General features: G+C 38.7%; 1 protein-coding gene across 3 annotated transcripts in view; it reads right to left on the reverse strand.

The window, feature by feature from the left end:
• Positions 1–2,761: 2,761 nt before the first annotated feature.
• The window catches only part of RBMS3 (RNA binding motif single stranded interacting protein 3), a 703,903-nt gene continuing 681,514 nt past the window's right edge, over positions 2,762–25,150 (reverse strand). For 2 of the 3 annotated variants that reach the window (XM_066194121.1, XM_066194148.1), the window contains 2 exons: positions 15,502–15,582; positions 12,828–12,959 (listed from right to left, as the gene is read on the reverse strand). In XM_066194121.1, coding sequence (XP_066050218.1) covers positions 12,828–12,959; positions 15,502–15,582 — 213 coding nt within the window. Of the gene's footprint in view, positions 8,973–12,827; positions 12,960–15,501; positions 15,583–25,150 lie in introns of those variants that run through there. The other variant, XM_066194111.1, reaches the window with a different exon arrangement.

Consider the following 25,150-nt stretch of genomic DNA (forward strand, 5'->3'; position numbering starts at 1 on the left):
TCATACAAGATTAACACCAGGCAGAAGTTCCTCTGCCTGAGGAAGAGAGCATCCCAACCAGCTGCCACGTGATGTAGCACAACTGTTAATAAGGAGGAAATTATCTCTGAGTGAAAAACATGGAACTCGATCCCACAGGAATTATGTTTAAGGAGCTTACACAATTTTCAGTTGGCTGTGTGTCAGTGGATGAATTCCACAAAAGACAGAAAATGTACTGACCGGTAAAAAATGGTGAAATAAACAATAGGTGTAAATCGTGAATTACATCCTTTTCTCACACAATTCTATTTTTCAGCAGCATTTCCATGCAGCAGAACCTAGGGCCTCAGCTAGTCACACTATAAACATAAGCCCATTCAACTTTTAAAAATAGCTGCATCATTTTAACTGCATCGGCTTCCAACTCCTCCATCTAAAGCAGCGCACATATTTAGTAGATTATTTAGCTATAATTTATGCTCCCTCAACTAAGTTCAGTGAGGTACCAGTACAAAGCATCTGCTAAAAGTGAGCACGCCTTTGACAGAGGCCAAAACACGTAAACTTTGAGAAAGTAGGAAGTGGTTTGGTCACAGCATCTTGCCAAAAAGTGGATTTTTTCAGGAACACTGTAACATTGGTAAACAAGCTTTGACGACCTTGCATGTGTTTCCCCAAACTGACAGGCTCTAGGAGGGCTTAAGTGGAGGGATGTGCTGTCTCCTGCCTGTCTCCCATCTACAGGGCCGCCTGCCTTGCATGCAGCAGTGGGCAGCTGCAGCCTCCTGTCTGGATGTGCTGGGAAGCACCTTCCCCTGCAGGCAGGCTCCCTATCTGCCTGGCACAAATCCTCCCCTGTTGCCTGCAGCCTCAGGAGCTAGCCATTAATGAGCACCGTGGCTTTGTGCTCGCCTGAGCCACATGGAGGCTTCTGCCCAGTGCAGTGTTCTGCTGAAGGTCGGATTGACACCAATGGGCCAAGGAGCTGAGGCACTGGCAAAATCTACAGCAAGTTTACCAACAGTCAGGTGGACACTTTGTTTTGAATCATGGCTTGCTTGGTACTTTCAGTAACTTCTGTTGCAGTCCTGTCTGCTCCTGACTCTTTGCTTCTGTATTTGCTGATCATTATTGGCCCAATGAGACCTTGCCCTTAATGTGCAATCTCCGGTCATCCAAAAAAATAAAATTAAAATTTACATCAACCTGCCAATTATGGAATTGTCCTAAATTTATGTTACACCAGCTATTGATTTATTTTCTCTCTTTGCCTCTACTTGAAATCTCACGGAGTGACAATCCAAGGACACAGCTTTCTCCACATGGAAGTCATGGACATCCATTCCAGATGCAGACTACTGATAAAAAAACTAGCTTTTGCCCTCTGGAGGAAACACATGTCACACATTATAAAACCCCGTTTGTCCTTGTTATTTTAATTCTAAGGCTAAGCCAGATGCAATCGTATCGTCTGCCAATTAACTTTTTTTTTTTTTTTTGACACTGACAGTGGGACCAAGAGGATGAGAAGATAAAGCCTTCTTACCTGAACTTCTGTGGAAGCTGATGCAAACCCCCCTTAGACTGGTTCCACATGCACACAGAGAGCAAACTGACAGACAATAAAACCAAACCCACTAATGCCACAGTCGTCAGCAATTTCCTTTCAGTAGAGGTCGAAGTGGAATGATCTTGGAAATGGAGCAATCCTGGCAGTGACAAAGATGAACCTGCCACCAGAACATCAGATATAAACCACCTTTTCATCATCTGTGTTAGTGGAACACATTGTCCTGCTTTCTGCTGATCTCCCCAACTTCTTCAGCCACCACTCAGAGTTCCAGGCAGGCTGCAGCTTCAGCCTCCTGCCTTCCTCCTTTTCTCACCATCATCATGGCCAGCAGCAACACACATTTCAGCACAGGCACACTTGAAAAATCCCCTCACCTGCATGCTCATCTCATTCCTCTGTCTTCTAGTGATTTCTTTCTGGTTTAGCTGAAGGGAGTTAAAAGTTCACTGATGTGTATTTCATTGGACAAAACAATATGAAAAGAACGTGTGCAGGCAATCCCACAAAACATGTATAGGGCTGAAGGAGACAGGCACATTCCTGGTAGGTAAAAAGGAGAACTCAGTGATTCCCAACCTGTGAACAAAGCCACTTGGCTGGGGAGGAGACTGGAGCTGGAACCTTCCACCCCATCCTCACCTTTGCCACAGAAACTGCCTGATGGGAAGAAATGCACATGGCATCAAGAGAGCTGCTGAGTGAAGCAGCCATGGGGAATGCACCAAATACCTTTCCCGTTCCCTGTGAGATATGGCTGAGGAGGCAATTTACTTTCCAGTTTCCTTTCAAGATGAAGTATGGCTCGCTCTACCACTGCATAGGCTGTACTTATTCCACAAATAAAGATTTTCTGTCTTCCAGTGGCAACTTTTGCCCTGAAGTCACTCTTTAAAATAAACCTCAGAAACAGAAGCAGTGTTCTTCTGGCAGGTACACAGCTGAGACCCTGGACAGCAGATACCCATCATCATTCTACATTCAGTCTTGGTGTGAGAAACACCTGTATTTCATCTCTTAGCATGAGGGTGGCTGTGCTGCTGGCAAGGCAGCAGAGCTGTCCTCTCCCTCTGATTCCTCCCTTCCATTTGGAGGAATGGATGTAGAGGAGGCAGACTTTACTGCAAAGCCTTTCTGCTACCTCTGTGCTCAGCACAAGAGTCACAGCCTTGGGAAGCCTCTCCAGAAAGGTGCCACAAGAACACAGAGTCACCCAGCTCTTTTCTTTCTTTATTTTTTTATTGAAAGCTTCATCAAAGAAAACAGAAGTTTAAACCTAACATCCACTGATCTACAGAAAGCCCCAGGAGTGGGAAAATGGCAGCTATTTAGGACTGTGTTACAAATGGAAAACATAAAAAAAAAAAAAATCATAGCAGTACAGATCTTTCAGAGACATTCTGAGACATCAGCACAAAGATGCCCATATAAATAAGATTCATAATTTAATGTATCAAAGAGGTTCTGTATTTTACATTTTGGCTGCAGTGAAGTCTGTAAGGGCTGTTAAGAACCTCTGAACCATTTTTCTGACGCATGTTTTCTTGATAGGAAGTTCATCTGCTTTCAAAGCTGCTTTGATTTTTCTTACAGATAGAATCTATTCATTCTCCTTTAAAAAGGAAGACAATTAAAATTCCTAAATGAATTCTGTACACTTCCTGGTTTTACATAAAATTGTTTTGCCTCAAAAAGATAGTAGAATTTTCTTCCACTCTGGAATACATCATATTTAATAATACTTCAATTACATAAACATCATGTTCTCTTCTTTAGGCTGTATTTTTGGGCTTTTAAAAATATAACTGACTTGAAAGTTCACCAAATTCATAAAATTATTATCCAAGAGAAAGACACTTAAAGGCAGAAAATTAACATTGGGCAGGTACTCTTTTAAGGACAACAGATCCAGATCTTGGAAGGTGCTTACACCTTGCAGGCTTTGGACCTACAAGGAAAAATGGGTCTGTGAACCTGTCAGGGACTGACATTTTCCACTTCATTACACGTTTTTATTAAGGTGAAAGAACTCAGCTGTCCCTGTTGGGGAATTAACAGTTGAACTGAACAACTTCAATAAACACAAGAATTTTTTCTTATCATGGAAATCTGAACCAGTGCTGGGATTAATTTCTTTTACAGCTTTACTCTCATAATTTTCTGTTCAATTTTAACAAAGAGCATGTTAATAAAGGGGAGAAGAAAGGGTCTCTTCTGCCTGCTTTGAGGCACAAAGGTGAATAAATCTCTGGGGTACATACAGAGCTCTAGCCTATTTGGGTGACAGGAGCAATATAGAAAAAGTTGGTGCTCTTTTTGAGAGGAAAATAACTCTCCTTACACTGCATCTTTGCTGCTTGCTGAGATTCTGGAAATCTGCTCCACTGAAGGGGAGGAGAAGTCTGCTGCTCACTCAGCCCTCCTTCTGAGAAAGTGTGCGTGCATGACTGTGTGTATGCGTATCAGAAATGAAAGGAATCCTCATTACTGGAGTCAATCAATTGTCATTAAACAGAAATGACTAATGCACCACATGTCAGCAGTTTTGTTGTTTTCTGTTTCACATTTCCATCACACCGTGACTGTTTTTTTGGTTCATGCGGGCTACAGAGAAAGACCAGGAAAATCTCTTGCCCTAGGGCACTTCTTTTATATCCGGACCAATTTCATGTTAAATAAAGTTTTGAAAGGAAATGTTGACCATGCGTGTATCAAACATTACTATCTTCAACTACCACATTTGGTCTCATCACTAAAAATGGATCGATTCATTACTTTAAGCACATTATCACTCTTTAGCATGACTCTTGCTATAGGTGGAGTTAAGTGAGTCTGCCTAAACCTGTTTTGCTCATGTCAAACTCAGCATTAAAATGAAGTGGCATGAGGAGCACCATCAAGCTTATAACCATGAAGCATGGCAATTATTTTAAACACTTAGGATCAGTCTCAATCTTCAGTACCATAAACAACATAATATAGATCCAAATACTATGACATATTAAAAATAAACTTTATTACAATGCAGGCTTCCTCAAATTTGCTGAGTTTTGGTACACATTCATACATAAATAATACCCTTCATTTGATTTTTACTCAAGTAAAAATCCATTCGAATGCTACAGCCCAATTGCCCGTTGAAAGTTTAAGCCCTCACTTCTCTAACGACCAGCCTTTATCTTCCATGTTTGGGCATGCATCCATAGTAGAAGATGATACAACGTGATGCAATTGCTCTCAGATATGCCTCATTCTGCATTATGGTGAATTTCTTGATCAACACAACCAAGGCAGTCTCTTGGTAAACAGAACTATACAAGTAAGCACAGGCTAAGGACATTTCAAGAGTCTGTTTCACTGGAAGGCAATAAGAGGACATTCACAATTTGAGGCCTGACTGTCACAGGTGAAAAGTGCTTACAAAACCAGCAGTAGAGCCAGATAGGAAGAAGAGTCCCTCTGCAATCTCAGCGGGAACAGTGAGATTTTTTCAGTGCCCTGATCTACACTTGGGCCAGCACCTGCAAATATAATACTCTCTTCAGTTCCACTGTATCGTTTTTTTTGTTTTTGTTTTTGTTTTTGTTTTTTTCCCTCAATGTTAAGTGACAAGCCCAGGTATTCGAATTTTTCTAGCCATAATTCATAGTTTTCTGACACCCCTTTTGTATTTATCTTTTAAGGTAAAAAAAAAAAATTACCAAACCTGACACATCCAGATTTGATTATTTACAAGAATTAAGGTGTGATGGAAAGTATATACGCAGTTCAGTTTATGGATTTGATGTTACTTCTAGACCTCTGGGCCAGGCACCATTGCCTTAGACATCTAGAGTTGTTTCTGCAATCTTTCAGGAACTCTCTTGATATTTAAAGCTAAATTGGCAAGACAGACAAAGATATTGACTTTAAAAATTCAGGTCTTAAAATAAAAAAAAAAAAAAAAGGAAAACAGAAACTAAACAGAGCACAATAATAAATCTTAAAAAAAAAAAAAAAAACATATTAGCCAGAACAAACATAAAGAAAACCAGTTTAAGATTTCAGAGGCCACCAAGTGACAACACACATGTAGCAAGTGTGTTGCTATTTCCTGTTCACTTTTATCTCATTTTTAACTTTTAGAAATGAGTTACCACTTTCTGAGCATTTTGTAAGCTCCAAATATGCTTTTTTTCTTACCTTATGATCTATGACTGTTTATACTCAAGGCTCACAGTGTTTACAATTCATAGATTTCAAGTACCAGTTCACTGGTTTTTTGGGATCAGTAAGATGATGAATTGTGTTTAGGGGGTCCATTTTCTTTCCTCTTCTTCTTCCTCTACTTCTTTTCTTTGTTTCTTTTGATTTCAAACACTATTGAACATTATAGCATGGAAAAGAAAGGGAACAATTCTAATACAGAATGCACTTGAAACACTTAAAAGTGACAGGCACTGTGATATCGTGTTGCCTGCCTGGCTTAATAAAAAACACTGAGATTGTTTAAATTTGCTGAAAAAAGTAAGAGAAATGTTTCTGAATGTATAAATAAAGCAGCAGAGTTCTGAATAGAAACAAGAAGGTACCTCAGCATATTCATCAGCCACATGGTAGCTACCTTGTAGCCTCATTGTTGATAGTAAATGAGACTTTTTGTGTGTCACATTAGAACTAACACAGAAACAAATGTCTTTATTTCATATTTAACTGACTTGTGCCTGGGTTTATCTCCATTTGTACAAATAATTCAGAGAGAGACAGAAAGAGAGTATGTGTAGAAAGGAAGAAAATAAGGCTAGATTGATTTTTTTCCCTCACATGCCCTCTAAAGAAAGAGGGAACCTTTATCCAAGGACAAAATTCAAGTGTCCCTCTCAAAAACCAACAAGTAATGAGACAGCACATGAAACAGAAAGAGAGGTTTGGGGTTTTTTTTCTGAATTGAAAACATGTTGTGGATGACGTTGTTCTTTTACTTTGGCATCATCTGGTTTTCAGAAGTGTTGAATATCAACAACTACTCTGGAAAAAGCAGAAGTTTTATCACTTCTGAAAATCAGGCCCTCTTCCTATGCTGAAGAACCATGTGAACTCCCATTTCTCTCTTTTCTATGTTGCATACCTAGCAGCATTTACTTGGGAAACCCCCTCCCCCCTCCCACTATGTTAAAAAATACGATTTTGTTTTATCAATTTAAAAAAATAATTGTGTTCTTTTCCCCAAAAAAGTCAGGTTAGGGAAACACAGACCTCTTTTTAAGATAGGGCAGCTGAATCAGATTGATCCAATACATATATTTTTATTTTCCTTATTTTTAATGGATACCCTGTCTGTAATCCACCACAATAAATGTGATGAGCCTTCCCCTCTCTTCTGGATGGAGGAAAGTTTAAAAATGTTTGGTTTAATTCTTACACATAGACATGTGTGTATGCATGTATATAGGGAAATGCTGCTTCACTTCTGCCTCCTTAAGGAAAAAAATCATCTTTTGACTTCCTTCTCACCTTTTTTATTTGTCTGTTTGGAAGAAGTAAGGGCCATAATCAAGATTTCTGTATGGAAAATAACTGTCATTCCTAAAACAGGTTTTGGTGGATTAAATTTAGTGCCTTTTTTTTTTTTTTAATTTGCCTAATCATACTAATTAGTGATTGTCAGCCAACATATTAAGACAACAGAAATCATAGCAGAGAAGAATAATTTTTAGCTTCCTGCCTGCATGACAATACAACGTGATTTTCAAAATTTCTGCTTGTATGGAAAAGCTAAAATGAGAACAAAGATCAAGTTTTCTTTCTCTTACATCTACCTGGCAACTCAAATGCAACACTGAGAAATAAATGCAGAATTAAGGTGGCTATGCATGCTGGACGATGACAAAGACTGAGGTGAAGAAATGAATCGGTATGTTGGAATTCAGAAGGAAGACTGTTGTTTCAGTAGAAATACCAAAGATCAGGTAAGTAAAGAGAAAAACTCACCAAAATTAAAGCCTGCCTGGACAGATTAGTTGGTAACCCAATCCCCTTTGCTTTGGGATGTCCTCCAAAGCACATAATCAAAAACCCGGACAGCTTCTGACACCAACTATTCTGAAGTTTCCACTATAAACATATGCAGTATGTAAAACACCAGTGGAAGATAGTTTAAACAAACAAGAAAGTAAGAACTGGTCCGGCCATGTAGGTCAAATAAAGATAAAAAAAAAAAAAAAAGAAAAAAACCCCTCTATCTTCTGGACTGCGTTAGGGTGTCACTTCATCTTTGGTATAAAATAGGCCATCCATAGGCTGCATTTGTTCACAACTAGGAAAGACTACAGAAATTGTCAACAATTTCTTCTATCTATTGCTTTTTTTGCACTTTTTTGACCATAAGCTCCTATCTACTTAATTTTTTTTAATGCTCTTAAGCTAGGTTTTTGCAATGTGACAAGCAAAGCAGACTAAAAACTTCTTAAAGCTCATAAAAAAGACTGCAGATAAAAAGCACTAATGCTTTTGCTAGCGATCACGCTTTGTAAATAAAAAAATCTGCATTCTGCAAGAAAAAAACCCTGCATTCTCTATAATGCAGCAAGTTTTTTTCTCAATTCAATAACTTTACTGTAAAATGCTTTAGCCTTCTAGATTTTTTTTCTGTCAACACTTAAGACAAAGTTCATAAAAGTCCCAGCATTTTTCCAATCCTTTCAGTTGCCACAGTTCCTTTATCATCAACTTTTCTTCAAAAGAAGAAAATCATTTTCTTTTAAACTGTACAGTTTATTTTTTGTTCACCCCAAAAACTCAGTCTATTAAACTTCTGCACCAGCACCGGTGTGAGCAGTTTCAATTCATTCTCGGGTTTTCTAACAAGACGTTGACAGCTTGCCTTGAGAGCCTTTGACGTCCTTAAAATTAAGGCAATTAAGATTCAAGATAAACCTTACCTAAACATTTCTTTAAAAAAAACCAAAAACAAAAAACCAAAAAAATACTCTAGATTTAAAACAAGAAGAAAAAGAAAATGAGAGAAAAAGAGTAGCTTAATTTTTTGAGGAAGACAATTGGTTTTCATCGCAAGTTGCTCCCTCTTGACATCATCAGTTTTTCTGTTTAAAAAAAAAAAAAACAAAAGAAAAATCTAGCTACACCTCCAGGTAAATTCTGAATTCAAATGTTCGTCCAGATGAAATGTCAACCCAGCATTTTTCCTCTGGGTTTTTCCTTTAGTTGAAAAAAAGAAAATAGCAAAAATAAAATTGTCAGACTACATGACGGAACCATTTGCACAGCACATAAAAACACTGTTTTGTTTTCGTTGGGAAAGGTAGAAAAAAAAAGCATTCATTTGACGCCTGTGCAAACTGGAAGCCAACTTCTTGTTCAGTGAAGTTTCTCCATTCAAGGCAAAGATTTCAGACCGACATTCTTCAGTCCTGTTTATTGTCTGTAAAAACAATTGAATTAAAGTGGTCATTAAGTCAAAACAACTTTGAAATAGCCTCCTCTCCTTTTTTTTCCACCCAATTCCCTTTAAAAGTTATCCAAGCTAAACTAACTTTGCAGCTGTTTAAATATGATACCACCACTAAGCTGAAAATAGTCAGGCAAAAATAGGGAACTCCTACTTTGGGGACGTTAACACATCCTAAGCAGATGAATTTACTCTTTGAATGCTAGGCATTAATAGGCAGTCTAACTACACTGAAAGGAGATGAATAAATGGCTTAACAGTTTGTAAATCTTTCACAGGTAATTCAATAAGAGGGTGAATATATTCATAATAATAAGTGCTACTATTTATTTTGGGTATTAATAATAAAATGGAAAATAAAATTACAGTAAAAGGATACAACCGATTTGCTAGAAAAAACACATTTTCTGATGGCAGGAACAATTAGACTGTGGAACAGTCTGCTTAATGAGCCAGTTAAGGCTAACTTAGCAGAAACCTTAAAGGCAAAATTAATTAGAAAAAACTATTTTTCTTTTATCATACGGTGTCACATCTTTCTAAATTTAGTACAGAGAATAAGAAAAATTATCAACCTTTTTCCTACAGAAGTTACCTCCCATTTTGTATTTTTTGATGTTTCGTGCCAAAGATACGTCACATCTAGCTCATTTTAACAAGACTGTATGAAATCTTTAAGAGAGACCCAAAACCTACATAAAAATTCCATTCAGTGTCCAGGGCTATCTGTAAGGATCAGCTGTCGCTTTTCCCACAGTCTTTAAAGCTACATGAAAAAAATTCTTTCCTGACCAAAGTTCAACACAAAAAAATCCACCTTTCCTCTTGCAAACATTAATGCATTTGCTTTGCCTAGTTAAAAAAAAAATAAAAAATAAAAAATAAAAAATTAGGAGTTAAATTGTGAAGAATGTCGATGACCTAACATTTGCCACAGAACTTTTTGTCTGTGAGTGTAAACACAGAACTACAATTTTAAATATTAAATTTGCCAAAGGGTTTTTCCATTGCATGATGCCTTAAAATTAATATTTTGGATGTTAAGAACAGATTTATGTGGAAGGCAACAATTATCTATTTTCTTCACATTCTCTATGCATAATTTCTGGTAGGACTACTCAAGTTGGAAGCTCGCCTTCTGAGATTTTACTGTCCCTATGGGTCGAGTGGCTGCCATACATGTAAAAGTCCAATATCACCAACAGGTCACAGCAAATGCCCTCTAATCTAACCTGGCATTGAGTTTGCCTACAAAAGGCTCCAGAAAAACATAATTCTTTCCACATTTAAAATCAGAGTATGCTGTCCAGCAAAGTTTTGCTTGGAGGCAAGAGAGTATACGTTTTGGGGGCAAGGATGTTCATTGATCTCCACTTCATAATCTTCATGCTTTTATGTGCAAAATTAAATATTTACAAGGAAAAAGGGGAGTAGGGTCTAAAATAATTAAGGTGATTTCCTCATCAAGTAGCTTCTGCTCAGAATCAAGGACTGTTTTTATCTACACAATACATAGCCAGGTTTTTGCCATGAAGCTACCATTTCTGAACTCTGTGGGTGGGATCCTCAAGTACAGCATTCAGCATATTAAATAAAAGAACACATATGCTGATTAGAAAGTGGAACTTCCAAGTTTCATGGTTTATTTTTACTTACAAAGAGAGTACAGAGTCCTTTTACCACTCAGTTCATTCTTAGTACATTGTCTCTCCTTCGTTGCCTGCAATTTCATGATTGTTGCAAAGAAAATAAATATAAGGAAATATACCGTTATAACTTTTCTCCTGACTGATCAGCTTCCATGAAGTAATTTTATATAGTGTGCCTGTTCCTTTGCGTATATCTGACAAAATCATTGTCCAGTCATGTTAATTACTTTCTCATATCTCATGTCAACAATTGCCATTTTATATCTGGCATGATGTTTGTGGCACATCATAAAAGTGACCTTTGAAAAGCAGAGTAATAAAATAATATGTTAAATTTTAAAGCAAATTCACTTGGTTTTATATTAATGGTTACTGAAATATTTTGTAAGAAGTTATTTTTTAAAGACAGAGACGGTGGATATTTTGGTTTGTTTCTACAGCTTCCCACACTGCATTTCTGCCTGCAACTGGCAGATATAAATAGAGGGCCCATTTCATATTAAAAAAAAATACTGAAATAAGCATATTAAATAATCTGTAGTGGATCTGCCTGTCTGATTAAAAAAGAAAGTAAGTCCTCTGAATATAAATGCCAGTGCCATTACAAGTATATCCATCACTGTAAAAAGGCTGTAGCTGACAAGGAAAGATGAGGGACCTCATTTTCAGGGAATTCACCACATGAACAAGAAACACAGCACCCATTTCAAAGAATTGCAATGTAATTTTTTCCTGTGCCAGAAAAATGCCAGAATCTGCAGCTCACAGCTACTTATGAGGGCTTCTAGACTTAAGTCCTTATGAGGCCTTCTAAGTCTTTTGTCTCTAAGGTGTAAGAGAAAGGGAACTGAGATACAGAAATCATCAGATCCAAATGCTACAGAACACACCCATTAAAACCAGCCAACAGGATGGTACAGACGCATATTTCTCTCTTTGCCTTTTATATTCTGTAAGTATTTTGCAATCATGTATTTGTGGGTGCTAGAGAGACTGGGAGCTAGAAAGGATAAGCATACATAGTCTGTGCCTCCAATTGAGTAGCTTATGATTGATTGTTTTTGCAATATGTACGTACAGACAGACACAGGCATGACAAAAAATGGTCCTCTGTCTCATGGTGGTCAAACCCACAAAAATCTAAACCATTTAATACTTATATGATAGACAAACAAATGCACCTTCCACTTCCAGAGGTCAAAAATGAAGTAAAGCAATTGACAAATTGGTGTAATTCTAATCTTTCCTATACCAGCTCATATCTGACGCCTCTTTAACTACAGAGTCATGATGCGTTGACTGACATATCTACTGCATTTCTTGTCTAGCTATTTCTCTACTTTCTTCCCCAAGATAAAACTCGTATAATTCTATTTTCAATGTGATGTTGGTGTTCAATACACGTGTTAATGAAAGACTGGATTTTTGCTCCTTCCTAGAATCTGTCCAACATTTATCAGACCAGTGAGTATCCTGTCACTATGTAACCTTCTCGTTGTGAAGATTTTTATTGTAGCAAAGAGAAGTTGTGTTTGAAGAGATTATTCTGAAGTTGAAGGGACGCCTTAGAAGTTGTAAATGCAGCTGTCAGTTTATAAATTTTGAACTTTTCAAGGTATTCTGTGGGAAGTAAACAAAGGGAGCAAAAGAATGGAGACAGACTGAACAGTGCTTCTACCCACCGCTTTCTTATCCCTTCTTCTTTCATTTCCAGGTCCTGCCTACTCCATGTCTGCATGGCAGTTTTGCACAATCACAAATACCAACTTGGGGTAATTTATACTGCTTCATTAACTACACTTTCAGAAAGAAACCTTTACATGTGCCAGTGTGCACGGTGCCAATATTTTCACCACTGTAAAACTTAAGCCCTTTTTAACCTCTGATGCCAGATGCTGCTTTAGCCCAGCATGATGATTGTTAACACAGTTGTTGAGATCCTTCTGAGTCCAGTAAAGCAGGAGACAGTTAGAGAGCATATCATTGTGGGCAGGAGCTCAAGGACATTTTGCCAAATTGAGGCTGTCAGCCAAAACCTTTCGCTAATTACACTGCTATATATCCAGAATTCATCTGAACTTAACAAAGGTACTCAGAATTTGTATTTCTGAAAAAGGAGTCAAATTTGGCCTGCTATAATCAAGACGCAAACCCTTCTGACTCCAAAGCCTATGCCTACTTACTTAGACTGTTGGTAAGAATATGCAGGCGCATGTTCACTGGATGTTTCCACTGTCATCTGTTGCTGTTGACCACTGGCTTCCTGTGATGAAGATGCTACTGTCTGTGGAGAAGTATCAGCAACAACACCCTAGGGAATCAAATGAGAACATGAAAAGCTTACTAATTTTGCTCACGGCAGTGAATTACGTAAAAGAGCTCAGCACCAGCTCACCGTTCACGCATTTCTCTAGAGATTGAGAGAGTTTGAAGTAGCAGAACCACATGCTAACACAACAAACTCCATCAGTTTTAGAAAGCTAATTCAGCAACAAGAAGCTTTCTCAGCCTACCAGCAGTACTTTGCTCTCACAGGTTGCAGTGAAAAATACCTTCCCCTTTGAGGGCAGTTCCCTGTCCATTTTGCTAGAGGGAAATCTGATTTTCGTGTATTCTGGGTTTTACTTCTTGGCTTTTTCACAACATATATATACCTCTTCTAATTTTTGCTTACCTACCCCAACTTCATAGTGAGTTCACATTTATTTTGTTTGATTTAAAATGCAATGAAAGCAGAATCTAGGCCCACTGCTCTCCACTTTACTACACATCCAACAGAATTTTAATCACCTTAGAAGAATTCTGCCCTCTTCTACACACTGTTTCTATGCACGTTCCCTTCAAAAATAAATTTGCTTTGCACTAAAGACTTCAATCTCTTAAGTCAAAGCTCTAATGAAATTTTGTTTTATTTATATGTTTGGAAAAAGTAGATAAGTAAATACACAAAAGATTATATTCATGAATGCAACATTATGCACAATTTGTTATCCTATTTAGACAGTCTGAATAATACTTGGTTTAAGTTTTTTGTATGCTTTCGAAGCAAGATACATTTTCTTTCCTCTATGCTCATGTTTGGTGGGTTGGTCACATAAATAGCAAGTCTCTTCAGGGAACATGCTTTATTACTCTATTGCACACAACAGAGCCAGAAGAGGGAGCACAAAGCACTTGCTTTGTTTTTATTTGAGTCCCGTGTAAACAACAGGTAGTTTATTTTAAAGTATCTGTAAAAATATCAGTTTCAATTTTCAGAAATTCTTTGTATCTATTGCTTAGCAGACTGCCAGTATTATCTTTTTCTGTCTACTTCCTTGTCTTTATCCTTCTCCTTTTGTCCATCTCATCTTGAGATTGTAAGCTCTCTGGGGCAGAGACTGTATTTTTTGGTCTCTGCTTGTGGAGCATCCAGCATGGTAGGGTCCTGGTTCATGATGCTACGTGAATACAGATAAATATTAACAATAATCATCACCACTGGATAAGAGTAAAACAGGCTATACATTCAGCTAATATTTTGATTATTATAGTAGATAATTATGACATTGAGTTACTTTAGAAGGCACGAATATACTAGCAAGTGATGGTGAGGAGGGCTTGACAAGTAATTAAAATTAACCTTAATTCTCATTTGAACAGGTCAGCATGGTGTGCAGCCAACCCCGTGGTATGAACCAACTCTCTACCCCACCATCTCCTTTTAATTCAGACTTGTATCTGCCTGATTTAGACTTAAGAATGGCAATTGAAAAGAGGCACTCATAGTGCATTTGCAAACAAATGAGGATTAGGGCAAAATTATACTGATGCAAAAAAGACTGAAACACAACCAGGTCAGTATGACAGAAGAGTAGTAGCCTTTCCTGTGGGACTTTATCTAGGAATAATTGCAAAGAACTAGGAGGAAACAGAATAAGCCCACTTGACTGCTGGTGAAGCCATGCCAGCAGTACCACTAACTCACATCCTCAAAGCACAGAGTAGTAACAGCACAAAATCCAAAGTCCACACAGATGAAGACAGAAGTACATAGACCCTGGCACTCCTTGCCTCACCCCAGAGTAGGGCAGAAGTTGTTAATAAAAGAGGGCAGTGCCAAAGAGAAACACACAGGGAAGAGGATGCCAAGGCTCCCTCCTCTCACTGTGCTCAGCTGCCCTTATGAAGCTTCACAGAAGTGGAGGCCAAGCTGACGCTCTCCCAGCAGCTTGTGGTCTACAGGGTTGAGTAAATACTTACTCATTAGACTGTCATCAGCATGACTCAGCCCCAAGGAGGGAGGGAGCGAATCCTTCCTCAAGGATGAAAAGCACTCAGTCAGTGCAGCATCCTCCACGTCTGTATATACAAGAGGAAGGTTTCCATTGCTCAATCACTTTTTCTGGTGGCTAAATGTTTCAGCAATTACCTATGCTTGCTAAGGACCGCATCAAACCCTCTTGCAATCTTCTCCTCTTGAAATTTCTTTTGGTTTCGTGGTCTGCCTGCTGGGTTTGTTTTCCTGTCTCTTCCCATCTCCCTCCCAAGTACATGGGGAAAAAATAGTCATAATCACTGATGTTTTTATTCCATGTCCTGCTGTACAACAAAACAAATGCAAAACAAGAGCCCTTGCAAATAATTAAAAAAAAATAAAAAAGAGGGGTTAGAAAAAAGAAGGAAAAGGAAAGAAAGAAAGAAAACAAAAAGAGAAAGAAATGTGCAGTCCTCATTTAAAAAGCTGGAAGCTTCCAGCCACCACTCCATAAAGAACCTTTTGGCCCCTTTCAAACAACAGATGTAAGAAGGCATAATAAATAAGAGTTCTGCTTCCCCCTTCACTCTACTTTCATGGATGGAGATAAACTTACTTCAATAGGGACAGCTGTTGGAGGCACAGGAGTGTACTGGGGAATGTAGGTCCCTTGCATAGGTGCAGCAGCAGTCATATACTAGAACAAATCAAAAGCAAATGAACAGTAGAAAACCACAATTAAGATGCATTAAACCATGTTAGAAGAATGTTACTATTTCAACGTCCCATTCAGAGCTTTTAGTTAGAGTATAGCATATTATTTCTTTTAAGTAAAGACTTTAGGTAATGGTACAACTTACCCAGCTATAAAAAATGGTAATCTTGAACTTCAAACTCAGGTCATATCTGAATATAGACAATAGTAAACATCTCACTGACAGAAGCAGATTGTTCTCTAAGGTTGCTAGACTCCTATTTGTACTTACAAAAAACTCAGTGGAGACATAATAGTAGCATCTATCTATTTATGTGTCTGTCTGTCTGTCTATCTATCTATCTACCTACTTACCTACCTACCTACCTACCTACCTACCTATCTATCTAAGTGGTTACAGATACAAAGCAGTATAAATAATCTTTTGGAGTCTTATTGACCTTATCTAATGATACCTACAAAATATGAAGCATGAAATTTGAGAGGTTAATTCCAATTTATACTTAACCCTATCAACCGCAGCAGTTGAGTTTACAGGAATACAAAGCTGCAGATAGGTGCAATCTGAGACAGGAGAAATAAAGCAAGAGTAAGACACATCTGGAGTTTCTCCTTTTGTACACAGGTACCTAAGCTAAATTCTTATGGTTTATTCTAACTATCCAGGGATCTTTTCTATGCAATTTGAAACTTCTGCAAATTACTATAGCAATAATTTGTAATAGCTTCTCTGAAACACTGTCTCTCCCAAGTCCTACTAGAAAATCTTCTTTAAAATTCATGTGTGCATGCGAATTTTGTCATTGTTATGGCACTGATTTCCTACAGCACTTCTCAAAAAGCTCTTGAACTGAATGCCACAGTCATTGTTCAAATTTTCAAATAAAGTATTGATATTAAGTCCTTAGATCTATATATACTCTTTTCTTTCTACAATCCAGTCCTAACTACATGTCTTCACTGACAAGAATCTCAGAATGTGCCCAATCCCCCAACTGACTGTATGACACTTCCACAACATGTTATCTTCAAAGACACACCAAAGATCTGAATCAGCCCACAATGTATTTGATGAATTTTAAAATGAGTTAAATATAGCTTTGCTTCCTGGCAGAGCTAGGAAGTGCTTGCAAGATTTTATTCTGCTGTTTATAGTAAAATTTACATTTAAAGCACTCTCCCACCTCAATTCTAAACTAACTGGATGGTTTGATATGCCTGTCACAAACATGCATTATGAAATTGCAAAGTGGGGTGCAGACTGCAGCAATGCTGGAGGAACGCCTAAGGGAATGACAACAGCATATGTAAGAATCTCACAGCTAAATTCCGAAGTATTCTTTCAAGTAGGAGAAAATGAAAAGTATTTAAGTGAAATTGTTTTCTACTAAGAAAAGTAAGTGAGGATCATATGCGATGTAGAAGGTACTCTTGCAATGTGAGCAGCATAGGGTGTTGAGAACCATCGCAGTATTTTTCCCCAAATTCACAGTGTTTTCCTTAACTTCAGCAAAGAGACAGGAGTGCCCTCAGTGTCTGTGCCTATATCACGCCATGTTTTTCTGCAGCTCTTTCTCCTTGTTCTTCAGGAAGAGAATGGAATTCAATAGTGTTTTTTACGAAGGCTAGCCCACCACAAGCATTAGGCCAGCACTCCCTATTGTATTCAGTGCAGTTGGGCTGTTCTCCAGCCTCACAGATTAGAAGCTAATGAGAATGCTACAGTGGGGTCTTGCAGAGCTGCTTCCTCTCCATTCATTCTGCCTTGTAACAGTGCCCTCACATGATGGGAAGACATCTGTTGTGTAGCATTGTCCTAAATGTATCAATATTTAACATTAACCTGAACCACGCATTCTTAGAGTTCTGCAAAGACCTGCAAGGGTTCTAAACATCCATGCAATCTAGCTTCAGTTCTTGCACAAATATATATGGAGTTTTTTTCAAAGTGTTAATTTAAATAATAAAGTGGCATCATTCACCTTGAACTCCCTCTGTTTTCTTCCTTGAACCTGACAGAAGATCAGCATTCAGAGTCTTATAAGATGTAGTTGTCTGCCATTGCCTACCTTACACACAAACCCATGCGACTTAATACACAACTATTAAATTATTCAGCTGCCTTTTAATTCAGATCACTCAATTTTTGCAAAATCCTTTGGCACTGTGTTGTGTAGCACAACAATGGAAACTGTCTGTGAATTAACTGATGTCTTTGCTGACTCTAAAAGGAGTGCTCTCAGTAGTTGTGCAGTTTCTTACTCCATTATTTTTTATCTTGAGAGGCAGATCCTGATCTTACTTTCCAGCCTCCTTCATGTTGCTTCTTTCACTGCCAGACAATCTCTACGGAAAACGGTACTGTTGACTTGAGTGTCACTGGTGGCCCTGGCCAAAGCCTGCTTGCCCTGGTCTTCTCAGATCCTCACACCTCCTGGTTTAACTATTTTTTGCAGAAGTTTTAACTGAATTCATCCAAACAGCAATGATTTTTAAGCACTGGAGACCAAAGCTATCCAGTTACTTGCCAGAGTTCCTGGAGAACTGTAGGAGAGTGACTTCTCCTCTGCACATAACATTCTGCATGTCTAAATGTTTGTAGTAACGGCAGCTCAATTTTTTGTGTAAATCCTTTAGAGTTCCACAATTAAAAAGAAAAATGTTATTAGCCAAATTAGTTCCACCAATGGCACAAATGAAGTTATAGTGCTTGTGGCAAAGATTTTGGTCCTAGGAAAGTTTAGCTAAGTCTCAGTGCTACAGAATGCTGATGCTTAATAAATGGCTCTGGATCACACAGCAGCAGTGGTCTGTATCACAGGCACATGTATTGTACCCTTCAGTGGAATGTCCAAACATATTAAATGCCTTTCTCTTTATGAATGTAAACACCCCCTCACCATTTCAGGCAAGAGTTATTGGGTCGCCCATTAAACATGTTACAGGAGATGAAACTGATTCTCTGTCTCCAGAGTCTCACTGAAGGGTTCACTGAAGCTTCTGTAAAAATCTTTACCAACCTAAAAAGGACAACTACAACTTAGTTCTCAGGGAAACATAATTGGTGTCTAGTATCTGAAGTCCCCTCTCATGCAGGACAGGGAGTCCCAGCTGAGACCACAAGAATTCAGGAGTGTCTGCCCAGCTGGATCAGTTTCCACTATGGAAAGCCTAGTGCTGAGAAGCTGCTTTAGCTTAGTTTGTTTACTAACAGTGTAATGAAAAAGGAGACGGATTAATTTTTATTATAACTGACATTAGCTCAAGCAAGTTGATATGTATTTCTTTCTTTTGTGAACTACATAATCCTAATTCTCCGATCTCACAGGATAAATAAAGATTACACAGTGCTAAGGCACAATATCATTGTTGATACTTACATCAATGGGTTTGGATAACGCAAGAGTTGAATTCCTTGTCATGAATATTCATGGTTGGTTGTTTAGCAAAAAGCTTCCTGAACACTGCTGTTCAGTAGCTTACATATCCATCACACAGTGAGCCCACTGGAATCTGTGTCTCTACCTGTGTCCCCCAGACATTTTAGCTAGTTATTCTATTAAAAAATGTGCTCTGGATCTATTAAAGTGAGTAGTGTCCATGCTAGGAGGTTGAAAAGAACTTTGGAAATTATTCTGTGATTTGAAGAAAAGTTAAGTATTTTGTATCTACTCAATTTAAGACCACCCAGGATGAAAATTTTAGTCTAAGGAGTCTAAGTCTTGAGCTGAGGGACTCTGTTGTAATGCAGCTCAATTTGGATTACAGTTCCTGTAGATGTACATACTCTCCACATGGCTTCCCATCTACCTCAGGAACTTCATGTAACTTGGAAGTTGGCAGATGGCAAACAAAGAAGACATCTATGTCAGACAGCCATCACTGACATTTATTTTCTCCATGAACCGCACTCACTACAGTTCTTTATCCACACGTGTGTGAAACAGAGACAGCATGACTCACATGCTCAGCTCAGCAGCACCCAGCTAAATCACTAAATATTAATATTATGAGCACTGAAATAAGAGAATCTGAAAAACCCAAATGCATCCTTTCTTTGTCATGTGTTTCCATCAGGATTAAAGATTCTTGGGCTGTGATCGGCCATTCAATAAGGTATGTGCAAGGCAGAGGAAATCACTGTTCATTCTTCCACAGCTGTACAGGCTTTGTGGGCCTAAAAGTAGAAGCTGCTCATTTCTGACAGTAAAATGAATAGTGACTCTACAGGCAGAGATGATAGATCTGGAGGTTATAAGGGAGCTTTTCTCAGCAGTCTGATCCTTTAAAAACCAATAACTTCTACAGACAACGAATACATTGCTGGTGCAACAGGGTCTTAATTTGCTTGTAAACTATCGTTTTCCCCATACAGTACAGAGAATGAATGTTGCCAGCACTGAAGATGTGCAGTATTTTAATAAAATTCATGCTTTATGATGCCCAACTGCTAAATGCAGACTGCACATATCAGGTACCAATTTAGTCTATATGCTACATTAACAATTCTACTCACGCCTTTTCCAATGGTGGGTTTTTTTTTTTACCATTTTGAAACTACTTAACTGTGTGGGAAAATATATAGCTAGAAAATGAAAGTGTTAATGTACACTTACACCTCTGTTCTCCTTTCAGATACTGCCCTGTGTGACTACAAAGAGCTAAATGTAAGGAGGTAACAAATGAGGAGGTGGGCTGAGGGGACAAAGTGAGATCCCTCAAGAAGGATCATATTTAATTTAGAGAGCACCATCATTTCTTCTAGGTCTGCAAACAGCAGGGTGTCCCAGCCTGGCTCCAGCAAGGATCGTGTTAAGCCTTCAGCAAACACCAAACCCATAAAGGCGACAGGCACTGGGAAATTAAAAGCAGAAGGAAGGCAGCTGCCTGTAGCCAGCAGAGTGAGGGAACGCGGTGCCGTAGGGTACTATGGTTTACCTATCAAAGGTGGAGCTGAGTCACCTGCAGGAAATTTGCAGGAGCTTTTACATTGAGACTGTGGCACAGGTAATGTCCTTTTATTCATCTGCCCTGGTAAGCTCTTAGGCTGCTTTTCTCAGGCCCAGGTTAATGCAGAGTCAGGAATCTGCCTAACAGCTGAGGTACATAGCAAACACCCCTTACACCAGCCATTAGTTACTGAATTTCAGCTGAGACACTGCCTGAAAGAGTGCCTCTTGCAAGACCAAACTATTTCATTTACATCACCAGAAGAGTTTGGCTGCACACTTTGTTTAAATTCTGAAGGCCATCATTAACAGAATGTAGAAGAAACCAGCCTAAAGTTCAGTTCTATTTATAGGCCTAGTTGTCTGTAAAATAACACAGCTGTGATGAGATGGAGGCTGCTGCAGATACATGAACTCTCTTGGTCACTATGAGTACTGTGAGATTGTAGAGAGTGACAACAGTTAATAATCTTATCAATGTTGAAAAAGTTTCCTGTCCTGGTATAAAGAAAGCAAGAAAAGAAATTACAAAATGAGATAGTAACAGGTAGGGTGCAGTAAATCTGGAAACCTCAAACACCACTCAGAATCAGTAGACTTACTAAGGACAAATGGCAATGAGTGGAAAAAATGTTGAAGAAGCCTGTTATACATTCTATGTGCAAATGCTCTTTCTGGTGTTTTGCTTTGGTATTAAATCAATCTATCTCTGTTGCAAGAGTCAAAGATCTCTTTCCTTCTATCACCAGCCTTCTTGTTTCTGAGAAGACACAGAGCCTTTTCAGTCAAGGTGAGAGGCAAAATGCAGAAGCCTTGTACCAGAATATGCTGGTAAGTGTTCACACCAACCACCACAGCCTTTTAAAGGGAGATTAAATGGGATGTCTAACACAGACAAATGCCAAACCACGTATCTGAAATAAGCAAGATTCCGGAATCTGGTCTTCAATGACTATTTGTGGTTTCATATCACCGCATGAGCTATAGTACAGTGACAATGACTTAGCTTTTCAGGATTCCCAGATTTAATGCCAGGGTTTGCTTCTGCTTGACTTTTTTTTTTTCTTTTCTTTTCTTTTTTTTTTTTTTTTTTTTTCTTTTAAACCATCTGAGAAGTCTAGACACTGCATTACTAACAGAATTATGTGAAAACATTTGCATTGCTGGAAAACTGAAGGAAATGAGTCTGTTGGCTGATTTTTTTTTTTTTAACCCCATGAAGGAAACCTGCCCTTCCACTTTCAAATCTCTTCCCCTGCAAAGAACAAAAACCGCATCTCTCTTTGACCATTGTCAAGTGGTTAGAACTTTAATGAAATATAGAATAAAACTGCAGCTTTCTTCTCTCTGGTTCCACCTTCTCATTTGAAAATACCCTGTTCTCCAATAGAAAAGAACATTGTCTTGCTGTGTCCTCTTATCCCATAGCCTGGCATGGAGACATGGGAACTCAGGAAGAGAAAAGGACCATCTAGTTCATCAGTGCCAGTGGCAGTTCAATGAAATACAATATCCAGCTGCCACAGTTTTCACTTTAAACTTAAAATATCTTTTGCTACCCAGAAGCATTCTCATTTTCCAGCTCAATTCAGTGCCTGTTATTAATTTCACTTTCTCCCAATTAAAGAATGGGAGAATAAATTATATGAAGTTTTCGCATATATTACAATATTTTGCTAATAATTATCAGCCAGGCCTAAAATATAATAATATAATTCCATTTTACCACACAATTACCACAGTCCTATCAAGAACAGCTCTGTCATTCAACAGAATCCCATCGCTGGGCCACTGCACTCATTGTTCAGGCAGAGAATAGAAATCTTTACCGGATTTAACATTCCTTCCCTGCTGCTCAGTAATACAAATGTATTTAGGAATGCTGGTTATCAATTCCCTTTCAACCTTCCTAATGAGATGTTACCTAATTCTCTGAGCAAGTTAAATGAAGGTAGAGAGAATAATAACTTCAAGAACTATATTTGCAAACTAATCTCCTTTTCTCTTCAGGAGTTCTAAACACCCTTCACAAATCCCTATCTTTGGAAATCAGAGTAATATAAAGGTATAGGAGAAAAAGTGCGGATGAGCTAAACCCCCCATAGCTAACAGGTCTTTTCTTCTTTCTGAAATTCAGTTCTGCTACTAAAGCAGAGTGATCAGGACTAATCAGGTAAAGACTATTTAGAGTAAACAAATATGAGAACAGTCAGATCCCCACATGCAGCTGTGCACCACACTCTCACTAGTATACACTTTGTAAAAACTGTAGTAAATGCAAGCAGTATAAACAGATAAATAAAAAGAACTGGCTCATTCACTTTAACCACTTTTTAGTCAAAAGGCTGTCACTACAAATGAACTCAGCAGAAGTCTCAAAACATTTCCAGTTGTCTCGTCAATGTGTGAAAAGGGGGGAAATGGAGGAAAATTCATCAGGATGTGAAAATAAGTTCCCATTCTGATTGCATCTTTCATAAATCGGAAACTTCCTTTAGGAACTTGACCCGAGGGTGACAAAGATCCTTGCAGTCCATGTGAGCCTACGGAGGCCCATGATATTTTCATCCTTCCTTGTGACATTGTAGGTGGAGACCCATGGAGACGGAACAGAACTGAAAACTGATCCCCCATGTATGACTGCATATATGAACAGCCTCAAGATCTGAAAACTGCTTTTCTGCAGTTTTGAATGATGCCATATGTCTGATGGATACATTAGCAAGAGAGGAAGACTTCTGTGCTTAAAACAAAGAACAAGACTCTGGCAATTTTTTGTATTTTCTTAATTCTTTAGTTCTTACATGTTTCTCTACAAGAAAGGCATTTTTACTTTTTTTTTCTAATATCCTCTATGCACCTTTTCTACGTATGCACATTAGGAGCTCTGTGGGGCAAGTTTCTGAGCATGGGTTAGTGCTTGATATATTACAGTCCTGTCTGCAGCACCCTATATAAAATCAGGGTATAGTGACTGTATCATAACGTAAGAGTATACTGCATCAGTCTTGGTCAACCAGGACTGGTATTCACTGAGATTCTGTCACATTTATATTCTTCTTTCAGATCCTGCATACTGAAGGATGAATGCATCACTGAAGGTGATGCAGAAGAATTATAACTGTGGCTTCTGATATGAAAAAAATCCCTATGCACCCCTTTAGTTGGAAGTTCTTAGACATTTCCATTTAACTGAAATTCTGCCAGTTAGTCCCTAATGAATAGCTGCTAGTAAGATGAAGGAAAACTGATCTGTACATTTTCATATTTACAACATTATTAAAAAAAAAAAAAAGTGTCAGGGAATCTATCTATATGAGCACATTGAGTTATTATTAATAACACATCCATTTATATGAACAAGTAACTGTTTTCTAGAGGTAAACATGTCTTCTGGATGCTATTAAATCTCCATGAATTTGAAAAGTCTAAAGAGAAGCAGACTGCTGTGTGCAAAGGTCCCTACTGTATGGATGAAGTTAAAACAAAAGGAGAACTGATTAGACTTGTTAAATAACAGTTGCTCATCAATCATCACATGCACTTTCCACTGCTTTTTCAGACCAGGGATAAAAGTGGACAGCTCATGGGCCAGCTGTCCAAGAACGAAGCAGATGAAAGCCAGGACAATTAGTTGGAAGGTAAACCAAACCAAAAAGAACACTAAAAACAGACAAAGGGGCACATGACTATTAGTGTTTCCAGCTTTCCTAGAAACAAGAAGAATTTCAACACCTCCTGCATGAGAAGGCAGTCGTGCCAGACAGAGGAAAGGTAGTAAAATAATAGGATTATACCACCAGTGTACACCTTGGATGTTGAGAGCACCTAAAGCATGATATTCTTCAGTCCTTTACCTCTAAAAGATCCCTAGAATCCAAAATATTTGGCTGAGTATAATGAAAGACATCACTGTGGGAACGGAGGGGAGGGGAGGGCAGGGCAGGGCAGGGCAGGGACCACTTCAATACTTCATAAAAAAGACTACTGTTCACCAGCACCCTGCATCCAGACATGGAGGAGAAGTCGCCAGTTCAGTGAAACCTCTTGGACACGGGACCTTTTGGGGCTTACCCTGGAAGCAAACAGTGGAGTTGGGGGTGCCTTGCAAGCTGCCCTTCCTGAATTGATGGTGAACATGCCAGTTCAGGCTTAGGCAGGGGGAAACAAATTCCCTCTGGGAAATGCTGGGTCCTTATGCCTAAGGATGCAAGGAAAATCAGCCTGCTGTTGGGCATGCATGGATAAACGTCCCACAAAACATGCATTCAGGTCTTCCAGGCAGCTCAACACAGAGATGGTGTGGTTGGGGAGTTTTCAAGCCCCAAGAGCCCTGCTTCATAAAGGCCTTCATGTGAAGCTCTGGGATGTCCTTACCACTTCCTACATATCTGGAAACTGGCAGTCCCTCTTCAAACTTCAAGCCAGTGCCATGCTTTTTTTTCCAGGACAATCCCACCACGTTGCCTCACCAAAGTAACATTCCAGGGGTTGTCTGACTTGGCTGCCAGACTAATCTGGCCCTCAGTAAGCAGACCTGTAAGCTGACCCAATAGGAGGTCTGGAAGCCTGCCCAAAGCATTGGACATGGTGAGGCTGCT

Source organism: Chamaea fasciata, unplaced genomic scaffold (genome assembly GCF_029207755.1).
Source record: "Chamaea fasciata isolate MVZ Bird 193981 ecotype frontalis unplaced genomic scaffold, bChaFas1.0.hap1 SCAF_1, whole genome shotgun sequence".
Lineage (NCBI taxonomy): Eukaryota > Metazoa > Chordata > Aves > Passeriformes > Sylviidae > Chamaea > Chamaea fasciata.